This window comes from Amphiprion ocellaris, chromosome 20 (genome assembly GCF_022539595.1).
Source record: "Amphiprion ocellaris isolate individual 3 ecotype Okinawa chromosome 20, ASM2253959v1, whole genome shotgun sequence".
Lineage (NCBI taxonomy): Eukaryota > Metazoa > Chordata > Actinopteri > Pomacentridae > Amphiprion > Amphiprion ocellaris.
The window spans coordinates 26,030,322-26,051,753 of NC_072785.1; the positions used below are offsets into that span (position 1 = coordinate 26,030,322).

Sequence of the window (21,432 nt, forward strand, 5' to 3'; positions counted from 1 at the left end):
CTACATGAAGCAACACAACTACTTCGCTTGACCATTTAAATCAGCACCACAAAGCTCAGTGTGATGAGTTTGAAGTCAGAACTGAATGAATCCAAAGCAAAAAATATATTGTGGATGTCTTTGCCAGTGGTACACAATGAGAGACTGATGAATCCTTTCCAAATTAATCAATAATTCATTTTACCCACTAGGTGGCAGTATATCTTCATCAGTGGTGTGTACAGGAAGTTGACATGATCAGAATGTTCAGAGGAGGAACATCAATGATAACTCCACCATCTACTGACTTCATAAATGTTTGCTGAAAGGAGGGTCCACTCAGAAAGGAGGCTGGAAATCATCAGTAGAACTGCTGATGCGTGGAAGGAAACTATGAATTTTAACTATATTATCATTTAATCTTCATTATAACCAAACATTCGTGCAGAGGACACAAAATGCTCATCTTATTCCTAAGTATTCCTTTTAGCATCATTTTGGTTTCAGGTAATGCTGTTTTTGTACAGTAAATGTGCTTGATGAAAGTTCATCTTTAATTTCAACTGGATTTTTAAAGAAATATTTAGTCCTACATTGTTTTGTGAATGTTCATGCTCATGTTGTATTTTCTCTTTTTTAACAGGTTCCTCTCTCAGTGACAAAGTCAAACAGAAACCAACCAACATGTACAAAAATCCAGGAGAAGCAGCCAAAATTAGCTGTTCACACAGTATAGACAGCTATGATAGAATTCTCTGGTACAAACAACTAGAGAACAGACAGCTACAGTTCCTGGGATACATGCTAGCAGGCAGTCCAGTTCCAGAGAAAGGACTGGATGTAGACATGGAGATGGAAGGGAGTGCAGATAAAGGAGAGACCTGCACATTAACAATCAACAGTCTCAGTGTGAGCAGCAGTGCAGTTTACTTCTGTGCTGCTAGTTACCACAGTGCTACATATCACTGATCCTCAATACAAAAACCTCCTCATCAGACTTTTTCTTTCATCTCCATGTAACAGCTCTCAGCCTCCTGCACCTGCACTCCTTCCTCAGTGAATCATTATCTGGATCTTAAATCCTCTGGTGTACATAAACTTGTTGAAATGATGCTGTAGTTATCATTTTTCATAATGGGAGGACACACAGTGACACCACCCACATAATAACTGGGAGGGTTTACTCAATAAGAAGGCTGGAAACACTCACTGGAACACTTTTATTCACTGCTGCAACTAAATGACCTTAATTTCATCTGATTTTCTTCAACACAATCAAACAACAAAAAAATGATCGTCTTCTTCCTCAGCATTACTTTTAACTCTGTTCTGCTTTCAGGTAATGTCATCAGCATTTTATTTACATTCTCAGGAAAAAACTGTCGTAGATTTGCTATTTCAGCTGCAATATTACATTATTTGACACTTTTTACTATTAATTTCAGATCAGCAGCCTTCGTGTTCCTGTTGTATTTTATCTGATGCTTTGTTGATCTCTTTTCAACAGGTTCCTCTTTTAGTGACAAAGTTCGCCAAGATCCAACTGATATGATCAAAAGTCCTGAAGGAACAGCCAAAATCCGCTGTTCACACAGTATAGACAGCTACAATCAAATCTACTGGTACAAACAACTCAAGAATAGACAGCTACAGTACCTGGGAAACATGTATTTAACTACTGAAAATAAAGACAGTGAAGTAGATGAGGATGTGAAAATAGAAGGGGATGCAAACAAGGACAAGACCTGCACATTAACAATCAACAGTCTCAGTGTGAGCAGCAGTGCAGTTTACTTCTGTGCTGCTAGTTACCACAGTGCTACATATCACTGATCCTCAATACAAAAACCTCCTCATCAGACTTTTTCTTTCATCTCCATGTAACAGCTCTCAGCCTCCTGCACCTGTATTCCTTCTAGAGCTGCACAAAACATCATAATAGCAATGACTGCGATGTGAAGTCAAGCAATTAAACTTAAACAGATCATGCCACAATGACTTTTGCTGCTTGATGCAAAAAGAAAAACTTGTACGATTGTAATTCATCAGGACTAATGTAGAAGAGCAATCTGTCTGATGTAAGAATTCTTTTTTATTTTTCACGTTATTTATAAGACAGTTTGTTGACATACAGACTCCTTATGGGAACAGTGAAATAAGTGAGGAACAGGAAAAAAATCACTGAAAAAGAAGATTTATTTAAAAAAAAAAAAAAAACAATAAACACACAATATCCGCTATAAGACTGCACAATTATCAAAAAAATAATGGCAGTTATGATTTTGGTTTCCCACAATTAAAAGGAATATCATCAACATGTTTACTTCTAAAATCCTCTGTTCTGAGCTGTTGTGCTGCAGGAACTGAGTGGAGACTAGAGGCTTCTCTATGCACAGCTGCTGAACTAACATCTACCACAGTCTGTGTGTGAGTTGTTTTGGGTACAGCTTTAATTATTTTCTGCATCTAGGAGATGCCTTAAATTCAGTTCAAGAAAAACTTTAAGTCAAAATTTGATGCAAACATTTTAACAGGAATGTAGCACAAGATTGAACTGACAGCAGTGCTTCGGATACATGTCAAACCACAATAAAAATATTTGTCTGTAAAATAAATGAATAAGCATAATCTCAGTATTGATCAAACTATTTCTGGTTATCATTTGGGCCGTTATCATGCAGCTCTAGAAGTTTACATTACACAATGGATGACGTTCACCAGAAAAAGGTTCTCTCATTTGTAATTGTTGCTGCCACCAGAAGCAACACAATTAATTTGTTTGACCATTTAAATCCACAACACAAAGTTTGGTAAGCTGAGTGCAAAGTCAGATCTGAATGAATCCAAAGCAAAAATTATTTTTGGGGTGTCTTTGCCAGTTTTACACCTTATCAGAAGGGTTGCATCCAGTTCACACTCAATGTCATCACAGTAAAAGGTAATTTTCCAGATTTCTTCAAAACAATTCTGTATTTTTTATGCAGATGCACCCCCGTATTAAATCACCTAATAATAATATAATGATGAATTCTTTCCAGACACAGTTTTTAAAGTCATCTGGTGAAAATTTATGTATTTTTGCATGTGACAAATAAACAAAATATCACACAGACCTGATTCCTTCTCCCCACTAGGTGGCAGTATATCTTCACCAGTGGTGTGAACAGGAAGTTGACATGATCAGAATGTTTAGAGGAGGAACATCAACTCTGACTCCACCATCTATCGACTTCATAAATGTTTGCTGAAAGGAGGGTCCACTCAGAAAGGAGGCTAGAAATCATCAGTAGAACTGCTGATGCACTGAATGAAACGATGAATTTTAACTGATAATATTATCATTTAATCTTCATTATAACCAAACATTCAGAGGACACAAAATGCTCATATTGTTCTTAACTATTATTCTAAAGGCCATTCTGGTTTCAGGTAAAGCTGTTTTTGTATGGTAAATGTGCCTGAATACAGCTTGACTCCAATTTCAGCTGGATTTTGTACAAATATTTAGTTTTATGAATGTTTATGCTCATATTGTATTTTCTCTTTTTTGAACAGGTTCCTCTCTCAGTGACAAAGTCGACCAGAAACCACTCAACATGTTCAAAAATCCTGGAGGATCAGCCATAATTCACTGTTCACACAGAATTAACAGCTACAATCGAATCCTCTGGTACAAGCAACAGAACAGACAGCTAGAGTTCCTCGGATACATGCTAGCAAGCATTGGAAATCCAGAGAAAGGACTGGATGTGACCATAGAAGGGAGTGCAGATGAAGGAAAGAACTGCACATTAACAATCAACAGTCTCAGTGTGAGCAGCAGTGCAGTTTACTTCTGTGCTGCTAGTTACCACAGTGCTACATATCACTGATCCTCAATACAAAAACCTCCCAGCCACTGAGGTCTGTACTACAACTCACAGCCTGTTGCACCTGCTTCTAACCTACATTGGTTTTTCTCATCATTAGAATCTGGGAGGGCTGGAATGGGAGGTCCTGAATGACTCTAACCTCCCTCCTTCCTTCATAAATAGCAACAGTATGTAAGGATGTGGCTGCATCTCATTGGAAAATATCACCATGGTGGCTCAAATACTCATTGCATGTATAGTCTTGTCTCTGTGGCTCCAAGGTGAAAGAATTTTAAAAAGTGTTAGAGGTGTTCAGGCTATTAAGTTGTTTTTAGAATTATTATTAGCATGGAAACGTATGCTGATGGAAACTGTTGTGAAATTAGTCTTGTTTTCTTAAAGAATTACAAATGATGTTGAATTTTCTTCTCACAGGTGATTGCCAGGATGTGATCCAGCACCCTGACATCAGCTGGAGCTTCGTTTCCCAGCATGCAGAGATGAACTGCAGCCACAAAAAAGATGCTGGTCACAACCAGATGTACTGGTACAGGCAGCGTCCAGGGGAGACCATGAGCCTCATCGTCTATACTGTTTATGGTGGGCAGCCAGACTACGGTGGAGCCTCTCAAACCAAATACACAGCCAGCAAAGAAAAAATCGACTACGGGGCTCTAACAGTGAAAGACTTGCAGCCTGAAGACAGCGGAGTGTATTTTTGTGCCGTCAGCAACACAGTGATGTGAAAAGCACGAGCAGCTGTACAAAAACTACTTGCCAATAAATAAGCTGAACCCCAAAACCACCAGTGGGTTTGAGAGGCATGTTATCTAGGAAGCAAAAAATTGCCAAAAATTACACCATTTATCAGCCAGAAAATGTAAAAACAGAGAAAATCATCTGTTTTTTAACCTTCAGTCCTTGAAGTAATCATGTGCCTTGGAAATAAATCAAATCTAAGCTTAAAATTGTGTTACTTCATCAAGATCACTTTGTTTTGTAGGCCTCATGTAAAAATTTGCAAAAAATAAACTATTTACCATAAGTAGTTTCTGTAAAAAACTAAAAATTCTGCACTCTTCTATGCATCCTTGAAGCCATCAGTGACTCAGCTGGGACCAACAGTCACCTCACAAAAATTCAGAGACTTTTTGGCTGAACTGCAGACAGTGTTTACACTGAGCAGACAGGAGAGAATCAAATAAACACCTGGAGGACTTGTTTTTCTCCAATTTTAACAACAGTTATGGGGAAAATGTAAATATTTTTTTCAGATTTTTCCATTTTTTTAAATCAAATCAATAATCAAAACTCAGAAGCAAAAAATTCTGCAATTATTGTTAAAACAAAGAAGCCATTAGTGACACTGCTGCAACCAATAGTCTCGTGGCAACAATTGTGGGACTTTTTGGCGGAACTGCAGGTTGTGTTTAAACAGAAAGAAAAAAAGTATAAAGGCAGTGCAGGAATAGATAAGAAAAAGAAACACAGTGCAAAAGTTGCAGAAAAAACATTATATACAGATGATTTTTTTTTCTTCTTATAAATATGTAGAAGATTATATTCAAGAGGATGAGGTATCGGTTATTGCACTGATGAGGTATCAGTTATTGTACATAAGTGGGAGGATGTGTGTCTAAAGAAAGATGCAATATAAATACATTTTACTTACTTACATGTTCTATTTGTTGATTCCAGCCTTTTACAACTTGTGTAAAATTAATAATCAAAGAAATTCAACTTTGATTTTTCATTTTTTACAATTGTAAATCAAGCCGCAGAAGACATGTCTGAGTTCTCTCTACTTCTAGCCATGATTGCGCCTTTTCCATCATGGCACAGCATTTATATTGTAATACAAAATGAGTCCACGGTGGGGGCAGGGGCCCCAGGAACTGCTTGGACTTGAGAGGATTCATTTGTTGAATGGATGTGAGAAACTACTTTCATGTCTTTCCAGTAGGTGGTGCAGCAGCTCCAGAAATACTCCTCAGCTCAACCTTAAGAAGCTGCTTTAAACAGGAGGGTGTAAATGAAGCAGTAAAGCACTCAGCGTTCAATGTTAATTCAGACGGGAGGTCATCATGTTGCTCCTCTTGTTTTGGCTCATTGGTAATCACTTTAATCATTCAGGGATCACATGTCTTCTCTAGTTTCTGCACAGACTGTTCATCTTCTGTCTTTCTAGGTGTTTCTCTGGGTGTTGAAGTTCACCAAACTCCTGCAGAAGTTCTCAGAAAACTTGGAGAGAAAGTCCAGCTGGTCTGCAGCCACAATAAAACCGACTACACTCTCATGCAGTGGTACCAGAAACCCGCTGGAGAACAAGCTCTGAAGCGCATTGGACACGTGTATTACGGCACCATAGAACACGAGAAGCCTTTTGAAAGCAACTTTAACATCACTGGAGATATGAGCGGAGAAACGGCAAAGAACGGTTCTCTGTTTATAGCCGACCTAAAGGCAGATCACAGTGCAGTGTATTACTGTGCAGCTAGCTATGCACACTGACTGCAAACCTCCTCCCCTCAACACAAAAACTCAGAGCCAACTTTTATCAGAATCAATGGTTTTAAATTAGAACTGAACACGCCTCCTCCAGTCAGCTGCTCTGGATTTGATGCTATTATCTGTCTCCACTTCCTTTTCCTATTTAAACCTCAGTCAGCTCAGGAGTCAGGTTATTTTCTGTCACAACGCAGCAAATCTAATCCCTAAAACTCTGCAGCACATAGTTTTGTCTTTTTTTTTTATGGATATTAGCATGATTCATTTTCTCTTTTTCTACTGCTTTACAGGTAAATACACCATATGCATTGTAAAACTGCACACACTCAGGTACATAATTTGCACATTTCCACACATATTAAATCTTTTTATCACTTAAAATTCCTTGGATTTCCTTCCTCCTTCCTTGTTTATTTGGTGTGCAACATTTGCTTTCTTTTTAAATTCTCTTTAAAAATTCTCTTTTCTATATTTTACCAGATCGCCACATCAAATTCCTCATATCTGAAAACCTACTTGCAATAAAACAGATTCTGATGTCTGCTAATGTGTTTAAGGTTTTATTAAATGGATTTTCTATCTCGTTTCATTTTAATTTTCTTTCTCTGTCCAGGTGTTTGTCTGACTGTGGAGGTCCGCCAGTCTCCCTCCGATATCATCACTAAACCTGGAGACAAAGTGCAGGTTTTCTGCAGCCACAATGAAACGGACTACAGGCAGATGTTTTGGTACCAGAGGTCACCTGGAGACACAGCCATGAAACTCATCGGATATTTGCGCTACAATGATGCCACTATGGAAGAGACATATAAAGGTCTCTTCAATATCACTGGAAAACTGGGTGGAGATGAAAAAAAGAACGGCTCTCTAAACCTTCAAGTCGTGGCACCAGAGCATGAAGCAGTTTATTACTGTGCAGCCAGCAAAGCACAATGATAAAAATCCTCTCTGAACATGACAAAAACTCTCTTTTCTTTCTTTTATCATCAGTGGTTTTGATCAGAGAAGCTCCTGAGCACCTGTTTCTGTGGCTATATGTTGGTTTCATGTTTTCTTATCTAATTGTTTCAGTCCATTTTAACTAGGTATGCTGTTTTTCAGCTCAAAAAATGCAAAGATGGTTCATTTTACCATGACTGTACAACTTCAGTTCTAAAAAGCTTGTTTCAGTGTCTGTAGCTTTAAATGTAGCTGAGCTGCTGTGGTCTCCGCCCCCTTCAGGAAGAAAACCATCTCTGTGTCTGTGTTTGACAATGTGGAAAAAAGGACAGCAGTTGACACTGATATGTCCATCAAGGACACATATCAAGCAGTTTGAGTAACCAACATTTGTCACAATCAGTAAATTTTACTATATATTGTCATAAATTATTGCAATTTACAATTTAACTGTGTGCTTCTGTTCATTTTATATCTTTGTTAGGTTCATGAGTAGTATTAGCGGATTTGACCACCACTCTTTGCTAAAAATCCAATAAACTGCCTCCTTCGAGTTATTTGACACCTTGTTTCCTATTATTTGTAAACCTAAATGTGCCTAAAGCAGTGCTGCAGTCTTTGACACTGAACTAAATGCATGACATTAATGTTAGAATGAGAATTAAGTGACTTGAGATAAACATTTTGTGCATTTATTGCAGGAGATGTTGCAAACAGTGGAAATTAACTTGATTTTAATGATTGAAACATGACAGTTGTGTGAGGGCCATTCAGCTGTTTTCAGCCAGATGAATGGAAATTGTTCTAACAATTAGAAAAAATAATCAGATCGAATAACAGCAAACAGGAAAGCAAGTTATAAATATATACATTCATAGATATTATTTAGCAAAAGCTCACTGTTATTCTCAACACTGTTTGTAGTGTAGCCTACCAGCAAATCTATTACTTATTACACTGTCAGTTTTAGAATAAATATGAATTCAGAGGCAAATGTCACAGAAATATTAAACATGACAGTAGAGTGAGAGAAAACTCCTCCCAGAAAGCTGCATACTCTGATATGATGTTTCTTCATCTCCTCCTTTTCCTCTTTAACCCTCAGTCTGAACAGGTCAATCTTGTTGTTTCTCATTTATTGTGATCTGATTCCAGCAACTGACGTCTTCAGAACTCTATAACAGTTTTATCTGGCATCTAAAGGCTTTAAACAGATTGATCAATGTTGACAAAAGACAAAATTACCTTCCTTCTAATTCTCTGCCTGACAGGTAATCACTTAATTCCATTAAATATGGAAATGTTTCTTTTTTTGATCATCTATCATCATCTAAATATTTTTTCTTTTGTTCACTTTGTCCAGGTGTTAGTCTGGGTGTTGAAGTCCATCAGTCTCCTTCTGATTTCATCACAAAACCTGGAGAAGAAGTGCAGATTTTCTGTAGCCACGATAAAACTGACTTCAGGCTGATGCTTTGGTACCAGAGGTCACCTGGAGAAACAGCCATGAAACTTATCGGATATTTGTACTACAGTGATCCCACTGTGGAAGAGAAGTATAAAGATAATTTCAACATCATTGGAGATTTGAGAGGCAGTTCAAAAAAGAATGGCTCTCTAAAGATCCAAGTTGTTGGACCTGAACAGGGAGCAGTTTATTACTGTGCAGCCAGCAAAGCACAGTGACAAAAATCCTCTCTGAACATGACAAAAACTCTACACTTGTTTTTTTATCATCAGCGGTTTTGATCAGGAGAAGCTCCAGAGCACCTGCCTCTGTGGTTATTTGTCGGTTTGACGTTTCATATCCAATTGATTCGATCCATTTTAACTAGGTATGCTACGTAAAGCTCCTGTATTGTGTCTCTTTTAAACAAATATATTAAAATCTTTCACTAATTCAACTCAAAATAATGCAAAGATGGTTCATTTTACCATGACTGTGTAACTCCAGTTCCAAAAAGCTTGCATTAGGGTCTGTAGCTTTAAACGTAGCTGAGCTGCTGCTGTCCCTGCTTGATTCAGGAAGGAAACTCTCTCTGTGTCTGTGATGGACAACGTGGAAACATGGACATCAGGTGACACTGATACGCTGATGTACTTTGCATTTTCTATAGAGACTGTGCAGGTGGAGTAACAGCTTGTCACAATCATGAAATTGTACTTGATAATTGCAATAAATCATTTAACTACTTGTTTCTGTGCATTTCATTTTTCTGCTGGCATCAGATGAGTTGCACCAGTGCCTTCGACCAACAAATCACCTCCTCCAAGTTATTTGGTTCCTTGTTTTCAGTTAGCTTAAAACCAAAATGTGTAAAAAAAAGCGTTGCTGTGGTGTTTGACACTGAACTAAATTCACAACGTTAATGTTAAAATAAGAAGACAAGCGACTTCACATAAAAATTTGGTGCTACTATGAAATATATATATAATGAAATTGTGTTTGCTTCATCCAGCTGTTTTTATACAAGAGAATTGGATTTATTCCAGTCATGAAAAATAATTAGGGTTTGATCAAATAATAGCAAATAGATGAGTACATGATAAAGATATTCATAAATATGATTTAGTCAAAGCTCACTGTTCTCAACACTGTTTGCAGTGTAGCCTACCCAATATTAAGTAATATTACTTGTTATATTGTCTAGTTTTGAAGGCACAACTAAAAACCAAACTCCTCCCAGAAAGCTGCATATTCTGTGATGTGATGTTTCTTCATCTCCTCCTTTTCCTCTTTAACTCTCAGTCTAAACAGGTCAATCATGTTGATTCTCATTTATTGTGATCTGATTCCAGCAACTGACGTCTTCAGAACTCTATAACAGTTTTATCTGGCATCTAAAGGCTTTAAACAGATTGATCAATGTTGACAAAAGACAAAATTACCTTCCTTCTAATTCTCTGCCTGACAGGTAATCACTTAATTCCATTAAATATGGAAATGTTTCTTTTTTTGATCATCTATCATCATCTAAATATTTTTCTTTTGTTTACTTTGTCCAGGTGTTAGTCTGGGTGTTGAAGTCCATCAGTCTCCTTCTGATTTCATCACAAAACCTGGAGAAGAAGTGCAGATTTTCTGTAGCCACGATAAAACTGACTTCAGGCTGATGCTTTGGTACCAGAGGTCACCTGGAGAAACAGCCATGAAACTTATTGGATATCTGCACTACAACACTCTCTCGATGGAAGAGCAGTATAAAGATAATTTCAACATCACTGGGGATTTGAGTGGAAATAAGAAAAAGAACGAATCTCTAAAGATCCAAGTTGTTGGACCTGAACAGGGAGCAGTTTATTACTGTGCAGCCAGCAAAGCACAGTGACACAACTCTTCTCTGAACATGACAAAAACTCTACACTCGTTTTTTTTTTTTTATCATCAGTAGTTTTGATCAGGAGAGGCTCCTGAGCACCTGTCTCTGTGGTTATATGTTGGTTTGTTGAATTCACATCTGATTGTTTCAGTCCATTTTTACTAGGTAAATGTCCTGCATTGTGTCTATTTTCAAAAAAATAAAGTTTTTCAGTTTTTTCAGCTCAAAATAATGCAAAGATGGTTCATTTTAGCATGACTGTATAACTCCAGTTGCAAAAAGCTTGTTTCACTGTCTGTCGCTTTAAATGTAGCTGAGCTGCTGTCCCTACCCCCTTCAGGAAGAAAACTCTCCGTGTCTGTGATTGACAACGTGGAAAAAAGGACAGCAGTCGACACTGCAGTGCTGTAATTTGCATTTTCTGTAGAGGTTGTGCAGTCTGAGTAACCAACATTTGTCTCAATCATGAAATTTTACTTGATAATTGTCATAAATTATTGCAATTTACAATTTAACTGTGTGCTTCTGTTCATTTCATATCTTTGTTAGGTTCAGATGAGTAGGATTAGCGCATTTGACCACAACTCTGCTAAAAATCCAACAAACTGCCTCCTCCGAGTTATTTGGCTCCTTGTTTCCAATTATTTGTAAACCTAAATGTGCCTAAAGCAGTGCTGCAGTGTTTGACATTGAACTAAATGCATGACGTTAATGTTAGAATTAGAATTAAGTGTCTTGAGATAAACATTTGGTGAATTTATTGTAGGAGATGTCGCAAATAGTGGAAAATAATTTGATATTAATAATAGAAACATGACATTTGTGTTAGTTTCATTAAGCTGTTTTCATACAGACAGATGGAAATTATTACAACAGTTGTGAAAAATAATCACTGTCACATCAAATAACAGCAAATAGGTGAGTAAGTTATAAATATATACATTCATAGATATTACTCAACCAAAGTTCACTGTTCTTCTTAACACTGTAGTGTAGCCTACCACTAAATCTATTACTTATTACAATGTCAGTTTTGGAATAAATATGAATTCAGAGGCAAAAGCCACAGAAATATCACACGACAGTAAACTGAGATAAAACTCCTCCCAGAAAGCTGCATATTCTGTGATGTGATGTTTCTTCATCTCCTCCTTTTCCTCTTTAACTCTCAGTCTGAACAGGTCAATCATGTTGATTCTCATTTAGTTTGATCTGATTCCAGTCTCTGACGTCTATAGAACTCTATGACATTTTTATCTGGCATCTAAAGGCTTGTTTGATGTCGGCAAAAGACAAAATGATCTTCCTTCTAATTCTCTGCCTGACAGGTAATCACTTAATAATCCCTTTGGAAATGGATTTGTTTATTTTTATTGATCATCTATCTAAATATTTTTTATTTTTTTTAAACTTTGTCCAGGTGTTAGTCTGGGTGTTGAAGTCCATCAGTCTCCTTCTGATTTCCTCACAAAACCTGGAGAAGAAGTGCAGATTTTCTGCAGCCACAATAAAACTGACTATTTTCAGATGCTTTGGTACCAGAGGTCACCTGGAGAAACAGCCATGAAACTTATCGGATATTTGTACGTCAGTGATCCCACTGTGGAAGAGCAGCATAAAGATAATTTCAACATCATTGGAGATTTGAGTGGCAGTTCAAAAAAGAATGGCTCTCTAAAGATCCAAGTTGTTGGACCTGAACAGGGAGCAGTTTATTACTGTGCAGCCAGCAAAGCACAGTGACACAACTCTTCTCTGAACATGACAAAAACTCTACATTCGTTTTTTTTAATCAGAGGTTTTGATCAGAAAAGCTCCAGAGCACCTGCCTCTGTGGTATATGTTGGTTTGATGTTTTAGTATCAGAAATAACTTTGTTTTAGTCAATTTTAATTTGGTATGCTATTTAAAGGTCACATATTGTGCCCCTTTTAAAAAAAAATTATTGAAGTCTTTCAGTTTTTCTGCTCAAAACACCGCAAAGATGGTTCATTTTAGTATGACTGTATAACTCCAGTTCTAAAAAGCTTGTTTCAGTGTCTGTAGCTTTAAATGTAGCTGAGCTGCTGCTGTCCCCACCTCCTTCAGGAAGAAACTCTCTGTTTCTGTCATTAATGACGCAGAAAAACGACAGCAGTCAACACTGATATGTCTATTAAGTATTGTAATTTGCATTTTCTATAGAGGTGGTGCAGTCTGACTAGTAGCCACAATTTGACACAATCATGAAGTTTTACTTTATAATATATTGTCATACAAATAATTGAAATGAAAGATTTAACTATGTGTTTCTGAGTATTTTATGCCTCTGTTTGCTTCAGATGATTGGTATTATCAATTTGGACCACCATCATTTTGCTAGAAATTCAACAAATCACCTCCTCTGAGCTATTTGGCTCTCAGTTTTCAATTATCTGAAAACCTAAAGGTGTCTAAAGCAGCGCTGTGGTGTTTCACATCAAACTAAATCCACAACATTAATATTACAATAAGAAGTGAAGCAACTCAAGATAAACAGTTGGTGCATTGAAACCATTGCAGAAGGACATGTCACAAACAGTGGGAAATAACATGAGAATAATGACAAAAAAGGAAATTTGTGTTAGTTTCAATGAGCTGTTTTCCTATATAAACGGAAATTGTATAATTTTATATTATTACTTTATATTACTTTAATATATTATATTATATTATATTATATTATATTATATTATATTATATTATATTATATTACTAAAAGAGTTGTGAAAAAATAATCACGGTCAGATCAAATATTAGCAAACAGATTACAACATAATAAAGACACAATCATGGATATTATTTAGTATTAAGTTCACTGCTATCCTGAACACTGTCTGTAGTGTAGCCTACCAATATTTACCTGTATTACTCATTACAACATCTAATCCAGAATGCACAACTAAAAAGAAAACTCCTCCCAGAAAGCTGCATATTCAGCTGTAATGTGATGTTTCTTTATCTCCTCCCTTTTCCTCTTTAACTTACAGTCTTATCAGCTGAGTCATGTGTTGATTCTCATTTAGTTTGATCTGATTCCAGCAATTAACATCCAAAAAACTCTATAATTGACCATTTTATTTGCCATCTGAAGGCTTTAAACAGACTGTTCGATGTTGACAAAAGACAAAATTATCTTCTTTTTAATTTTCTGTCTGACAGGTAATCATTTGAAATATTCCTCTGGATGTGTAAATGTTCATTTATCACCTATCATAATCTAAGTATGTTTTCTTGTTTTACATTGTCCAGATGTTTGTCTGAGTCTTGATGTCCGTCAGTCTCCTGAAATCATCACAAAACCTGGAAAAGTGGAGATTTTCTGCAACCATGATAGAACTGACTACAGGGTGATGCTTTGGTACCAGCGGCCACCCGGAGAAACAGCCATGAAACTCATCAGACATTTGTACCGAAAAGACGTCACAATGGAAAAACCGTATAAAAAGGATTTTACTATCTCTGGAGATTTGAGTGAGAACACAGCAAAAAATGGGTCTCTTATAATCAATCTAGCAGAACAGGATCACAGTGCGGTTTATTACTGTGCTGCGAGAGAAGCACGATGAGAGAAATCCCCCCTGAACTGTACAAAAACTGCATCAGTGGTTTTGAATACAAATTGGAATAAACTGATGTCAGACACCTGCCTTTGTGGTTTTATGTTGGTTTCAAGCCATCGTATCATCAACAGGCAATGGTACTGCACTAAAATTGTCTTGGTGTATTCTAAATAACCCTCTGAACCCCATGAGTTTCTGAGCATTGTTGCTCCCGTCACATTTTTACTCAGTATGGGTTCATTTTTTACTGCCATATGAAGTCCTCTGAAACAGCACAACCACGATTAGAAGTAGAGAGGACTCAGAAATGTCTTCTGTGCTGTATAAAAAAATAAAAATGCCGTAAATCATTAGAAAAAAAGTCTAGATGTTTTACGGCTCACATTTTAATTTTATCTGCTCTGTACAAGCACAGCCTGCAAGTTAAGCCAAAAAATCTCAGTATTTTTGCCACGTACAAGCGCAGCATTTTTAGATTTTTGCAGAATCTGGTTAATGCAAATTGTCTGCTTTCAGAAAACTATTTAAAAGACATCTAGATTTTGACTAAATATTAAAATTTTAAATTTAGATCTGCTTGTTTTTCCCCGAAAAAAATGAAAGCCACAAATGATTAGTTTGAGGACCATTACAAAGTTGAAAATATCATTATTTTTCCTATTTTTACAGTTTCCAGGTCTGATAAATAGTGTAATTTTGGCCTGCTGGTGGGTTTTGGGGTTCAGAGGATTAAACCAGACAAGTATAACTTTTGATGTAATGAAATCTGTCAAAAGTAAAAAGCAGTTTTGTGGAGGAATCAGGTGAGGAAAAAAGAGGTGATATAATTTAAATGCTAAAATACATTTAAAAAGTATTTTGACCATCATTTTTAATTAATTTAATCAAACATTCCCAAGTTGCAGTTTCCAGTGTTTCTCAATTTAGCAGGAAATTCAATATTGTTAAGTTTTGGAGCACTCAAGACAATTCAGCAATTTCATGACAGCCTTTCAGGGTTTCAGAAACTAAAAATTAACAACTGATCTGTAGTAAATTACTGTAAGGAAAATTCTAAAGGTAGTGGTAGTCGGATACTTTTTGGAGCCGAAAACCAGAATGACCTTTAACAGTGGTATACTGTAAAAAAATCTGATGGTATGAACTGAACAAACAAACTGACACAAACAAAACACAATAGAAAAATGAGACATAAAACAAACCAAAACAAGACAAAAAAAAAACGACCAAGTGAAGGGCACAAAATACGAATAAGACAAAACCACACAACATACACAAACGTGACAAAAGATGAGATACGAACAAAATAAAAACGAGACATGACATAAACAAAATAGTGACACAAAGGGGAAGAACACAACACAAACAAGACACAACGTGACAAAAACGATACACAATCTGACAAAAAAGGGCACAAAACAGCATGAACAAGACATAAAACTACACAAATGAGACAACATGAAATAAGGACAAACACGACATAAGACAAAAAGGACACAAAATGACATGAACAGGAGCCAAAACTCCACAAATAAAACACAACACAACAAAAATGAGACACAAGGGGGCATAAACAAGACATAAAGCAACAAAAAACAAACATAATGACACAAAAAGGGCAGAAAATGACAAAACTGAGACACAAAATGGCAAGAACGGCATAAAACACAAAGGAGACATGAAGCTACACAAAGACAACATATGAAACAAAAAGGGACAAAATCAAGACAATAAAACAATAAAAACAAGACATAAAAGAACAAAAATTAACAAAATAATGACACAAAAAGGTACAGGAAGCAAAACAAACAAGAAATATAACTACACAACTGAGTCATTACACATCAAAAATTAGACAAAGGGACAAAATCAAGACAAAACAATAAAAACAAGACATAAAACAACAAAAATAAACTAAATAATGACACAAAGGGGCAGAAAACGACAACATGAGAAAAACAGGACACAATCTGATAATAAAGGGCACAAAACAGCATGAACGAGACACAAACCTCCACAAAAAAAACACGTCAAAAATGAGATACAAAAAGGACAAAAACAAGACATAAAGCAACAAAAAGCAAACATAACTACACAAATGAATCATTACTAAAAAATGAGACACAAAGGGACAAAACCAAGCCATAATAAACAAAAACAAGACATAAAACAACAAAAAACAACAAAATAATGACACAAAAAGGTACAGGAAGCAACACAAACAAGACAAAGAATTCCACAAATGAGTCATTACTCAAAAATTGGACACAAAGGGACAAAATCAAGACAATAAAACAATAAAAACAAGACATAAAACGATACAAAAAGGGCAAAAAAAAAACACGATCAAGACATAAAACTACAAAAACAAGGTATCAAACAACAAAAATGACACACAAAACAAAAAAATGAAAAACGTGCACAAAACAATATAAACAAGACACAAAAGTACAGTGAAAATCAATGCTGATTATAGTGGCAAAATGAAATAAATACAGAATGATATAAATTACATAAATACAGTATATTTTTGGGACGTCTAGTTACAGCATTAAACTGCACAGCCTCATATTGTACTGTAGAGTGCAGTAATCAATAAACAGCTCAGGGTACAACTATATGAAGCCACTCCTCCTCCTCCATCTTCGTATATATCTCACGAGTTTCCTCTTGAAACAACACATGAAAGCACAAACAGGAAACACCCTGTAATAACCTAAACACTGCATTTCATCCATGACTTTATCTCTGTGCGCGAGTCACATCTCTGCACGATGATTAGATTTATTATTTGCTATTTCCTCACAGGTAACAACCGCTTCTCAGTTAAGTCAGATGTACAGTTTTTCAATTTTAAATCAATTAATCTGTCCAATTTTGCTCACAGCAGGTTTTTCTCTGGGGGTTCAAGTCAATCAGTCTCCTCTTGCTGTCTTTAAAAAGGAGGATGAAGAAGTTAAGCTTTTCTGCACTCACGAAAAAAGCGACTACAGAATGATGCTTTGGTACCAAAAGTCACCTGGAGAAACGGCTCTGAAACTCATCGGATACGGATACGTTGATTTCAAAGACGACGGCGTGGAAGAGCCATTCAGAAAAGATTTTAAACTAGGTGGAGATCTGACGAGTGAAAAAAAATTGGCTCGCTTTCCATAATCAACCTGAAAGCACGAGAACACACTGCAACGTATTTCTGTGTAGCCAGTCAGCCACAGTGCCTCAAACACCCATCTGCTCCTGACAAAAACCTCTTCCTCTCTCCGCTCTGAATTATTCCTCAGACAGCTCAGTGGTTCAGCCTTATTTATCATGTTTATCCACATTTTTTCCTGCACAGAGAGGTTTTTGCCAACGTTAAAGGGAAATCACTTGCGACAAAATGATAAGAATTGAGATTAAATTAAATATATTTACATTTAAAACCAATTTTGACAATTGGAGTTTTATTTACTCAAGCAGAGTAGAGATTTTTGTTTAGAAAATTATTAAATAAATTGAAAAATGCATAAATATCTGCCAGGTAAGTTCAGCAGGGTCAGAGCCTTTACTATATGTGGATTAATCATGCTTATTTTCAAAAACAAAACACCACGCAATACAAAATAAAAATCAGACACAAAAGGACAACAACAACAAGACAAAAATATACAAAAAGGGCACAAATTGACACAAACAAGACACAGAACTACACAAACAAGACAACTTGACAAAAATGAGATATAAAAGGTACAAAAACAACACAAAAAGGGCAGAAAATGCCACAAACAAGAAACACGACAAAAATAAGAAATAAAACACAAATGACACAACCTGACATATATAAGACACAAAGGACCAAAAACATGACACATAATGCCACAAAAAGGGCACAAACAAGAAACAACAATACACAAATGAGACATCTTATGACAAAAATGTCACGAAACGACAAAAAAAGGCACAAAACAACACGACCAAGACACAAGGACTACATAAGTGACATGGTGCGACAAAAGTGAGTCATAAAACAACAAAGGGCAGAAAACAAAACAAGCAAGACACAAAAGTAGAATTACAGTCAATGTTGACTACAATGGCAGCATGACAAAATACAGTATATGATATAAATGATATAAATCCAGTTAATAAGTCTAGTTAGTCATTAATGAAACAATCACAATCAACAGTGGCACAGATATGATAAAACTTTCTTAAGTTTATTTTCTTAAAGTCAAACCTCAAAACACTTGATTTGTATTCTTTATAGGAATGTCACTCAGAAAAAGTAAAAACATTGAATGTTTTCAGCTTATTCGCCTGGTGAAGGTAATAACTAGTTCTTTAAACAATACATCAAACATGTTCGAAGTATTATTCTTAGGTGAAGCAAACCTGTCTACTCAAAATTACATTCATATACAACTAAACTGCATTTTCAAGTTGAGAGGAAGATAATTTGATGTTGAAATAAAGGTAATTTATCACCTGTAATGTTGTCGGAAAGCTGGACATCGGGAGGAAGAAAATTTTAACTAGAGGCTGGATTTTTAGCAAATTCTGTGCTCAGTGTCAGTCTTAAGTTTCCTTTTGGTTTTTATTCACTTCTTGGTTTCGTTTAAGCACCAAAACTATGTGTTTAGGTTTATGAAAATATCACATTTTTACATTAAGCACCAAAATGCCTTTATTAGTGTTAGAAAAATAACACAGTTTGGGTTAAAATATGACTCATGACCTGTTTGAAGCTAAGACGACAAGTCCCTTCCTATTTAATGTGACTTGTTGATCGAAAAGGAGCAACAGTGAAGAAATAAAATAAACAGCAGAGATACGTGTATTAGAAACGTATTTGTGCCATGAAACGAATGTAACCTGGCAAAAAAAATTAGGTTTCCCTTTAAAAAAACAGAGAATGCACATGTGAAACCAAAGAAATGGAGCCAGAGCTGTAATCAAATACCCTGTTGATTTTTAAAGAGCATCACTAGCCAAAAAAAAAAAAAAAAAAAAAAAAGATGACAGGCTATGATATGAAGCTTTATAGAATGATGTTTCTGGTGAGGCAGAGGACTTTTTGAAGTACCCTCACAGCCAAAGAAGAGCTAGTTTTTACATCATTCTTATGAAAACCAACAAGTCAAATGCAGAAGACATTTATCTGCACCTGTATTTCTGTTTACAATCACTTACATAATGTGTTATGAAATTAATGATGGGAACTGATTTTTTTTTTTTTAAAAAAGGTAAAAATGTCTCATCTGTGGTGAAGAGTTTTGGGTGCACTTAAGTGAAAATGGACTGGGCACAAATCTGGTGCTTCATTGCAACATTTCCATGCAATAAACACCAGAAAAAACAACAAAAAAAAAGTCCATATGTCATTTTTTTCCACTCACAAACAAGTTCCTGATAAACCAAACTTCCTGCTCCTCCTCCTGATTCAAAAAGCAGAGACTCTAGTTGATTCCTGACATTCAACATGAAGCCATCTCACCTCATCGTATTCATCATCAGTGTGTTCTGGGTTAAAGGTATCACTTAACTCTCAAAAACTTGAATATTTACTTCATTTTTCTGCTAACTCACACAACAAATCCCATTGTGTTTCTTCATCTCTTCCCAGGAGTTTACCTCAATAAACAAAAACTAGTGTTTCAGTCTCCCACTGAGCTGTTTTGGACTCCGAACAATGAATTTAAACTGAATTTAACGCATCACATCCAGAGCTACGACACGATCCTCTGGTATCAGCGCTCACCAGGAGACACCTCGCTAAAGCTCATCGCCTATGTGTCTTATAAAAATCCAAAAGTTGAGCCGCAATTTGAAGGCCGGTTCAATGTCGAGGGAGACGGAGAGAAAGCAGTTTTTCTTCAGCTCCTGCAGCTGAAACACCCTGAAGACACCGGAGAATATTTTGGAGCAGCAAGTGTGCACAGTAATGAAAACAGAGAGTTTCTCATACAAAAACCTCCATGATGATCCAGCAGATAACAGCAACCAGACAGGAAACCTCTGAAAACAAGTGACAGCAGCAAAAATGTACACAATAACAACACTGTTGGTACATTAGAGTAGATTTTTAAAGTTTATTTTAATGTGTACGTTTAGAAAGTAAAGGACAATTCTGAAAATGGTTGCATAATACACTTACAAAGAGTAGCTTTAGGGGTAAATAAATGTCATTAAAGTGGTGGTTTCTATTAAAATAAAGCACAATACTGTATTTCTACACTTTGGAGATCTTAAAAGGAGAATTCCAACATACTTATGTGTTTATTGTGCTCCAAGTTTTATGCTTGTTTTGTTTGGACTCTTCAGCTCCGTTATAGAGATTTAGAGAAGCAGAGATTAGCAAAGAAATTACCAGCGACCTTCTATAAAAGAAAACAGATTTTTACAACAATCATTTAAATAAACGGACTAAAATTAAACACAGAAATTAGCCACCTCCTGGTTTTACTTGTTGCTGGGGTTTAGGGTGTACTGTTTTGTCTTTTAATTCACTGTGTATTTGTATTGTTAGCCTCATTCGTTGTATATTTTTATTTTTAGCAGTTGACACTTCATGGTGCATTTTTTCAATTTAGTGCATTTTTATTCACGGTATATTTTATACATCACTGTGCATTTTGCATCTTAATATATTTTCCTATTATATTTCTATTATAGTTTATATTGTGGCAGTGGCCACTTTACTGGCTACTGTAAAAACAGTTTCTCCTTGGGGAGCAAAAAAGCATTTCTATTCTACTCAACTCTAATTCATTTTTTTCATTTTATTTGTACGAAAAGTGCTAAACAAATAAAGTCTGCTTGGCAAATCAAGTCTGCTTGACTGATTCATTGATCAAAAATATTATCTCTGTACTTTAAAAAAATAGGCTAACGTGGTTAAAGTCAAATTAAACATTTATTCTCTTGGTCTTTATTAAAAAATTATCAATATAACTGAACTTAAACATCTTATAGTGATGCATTTTTTATCTATATCACCCAGCCCAGTTTGCCCTCACTAAAATCAATGAGATGAATGGCCAGACTGAACATTTAACTCTCTATACTAAAGTTAGCAAAATGTCTTGCAAATCTGACTGAAAACACACTATTCATGTAGAAATTATCTTTCTTTGGAAAACTGCATGGAGTACACACAAAATGCCTCTGCTATATTCTGTTTCCTGAATCTCTACAACAACAGGTGGGTTATACAGCTCAGAAAAACTGACTGTTACGTATATTTAACTCATCACAATAACAGATTATTATTACTTT

The 21,432-nt window shown here is 35.9% G+C and overlaps 1 protein-coding gene across 1 annotated transcript; it reads left to right on the plus strand.

Moving 5' to 3' along the window:
* The first annotated feature begins 4,237 nt into the window (after nt 1–4,237).
* LOC111582099 (uncharacterized) lies at nt 4,238–8,963 on the plus strand. The gene is made up of 4 exons (XM_055005970.1): nt 4,238–4,559; nt 6,019–6,303; nt 6,952–7,179; nt 8,641–8,963. Exons 1-4 carry the CDS (start codon nt 4,241–4,243, stop codon nt 8,961–8,963), a joined length of 1,155 nt encoding a protein of 384 aa, XP_054861945.1. The 5' UTR covers nt 4,238–4,240.
* Nucleotides 8,964–21,432: the final 12,469 nt, after the last annotated feature.

Coding starts and splice junctions, on each gene's coding strand:
- LOC111582099 (XM_055005970.1), top strand. CDS start 4,241: ATGATGTTGAATTTTCTTCTCACAGGTGATTGCCAGGATGTGATCCAG. Junction 6,304..6,951: donor CGACCTAAAGGCAGATCACA/GTGCAGTGTATT, acceptor TTCTCTGTCCAG/GTGTTTGTCTGACTGTGGAG. Junction 7,180..8,640: donor CAATATCACTGGAAAACTGG/GTGGAGATGAAA, acceptor CACTTTGTCCAG/GTGTTAGTCTGGGTGTTGAA.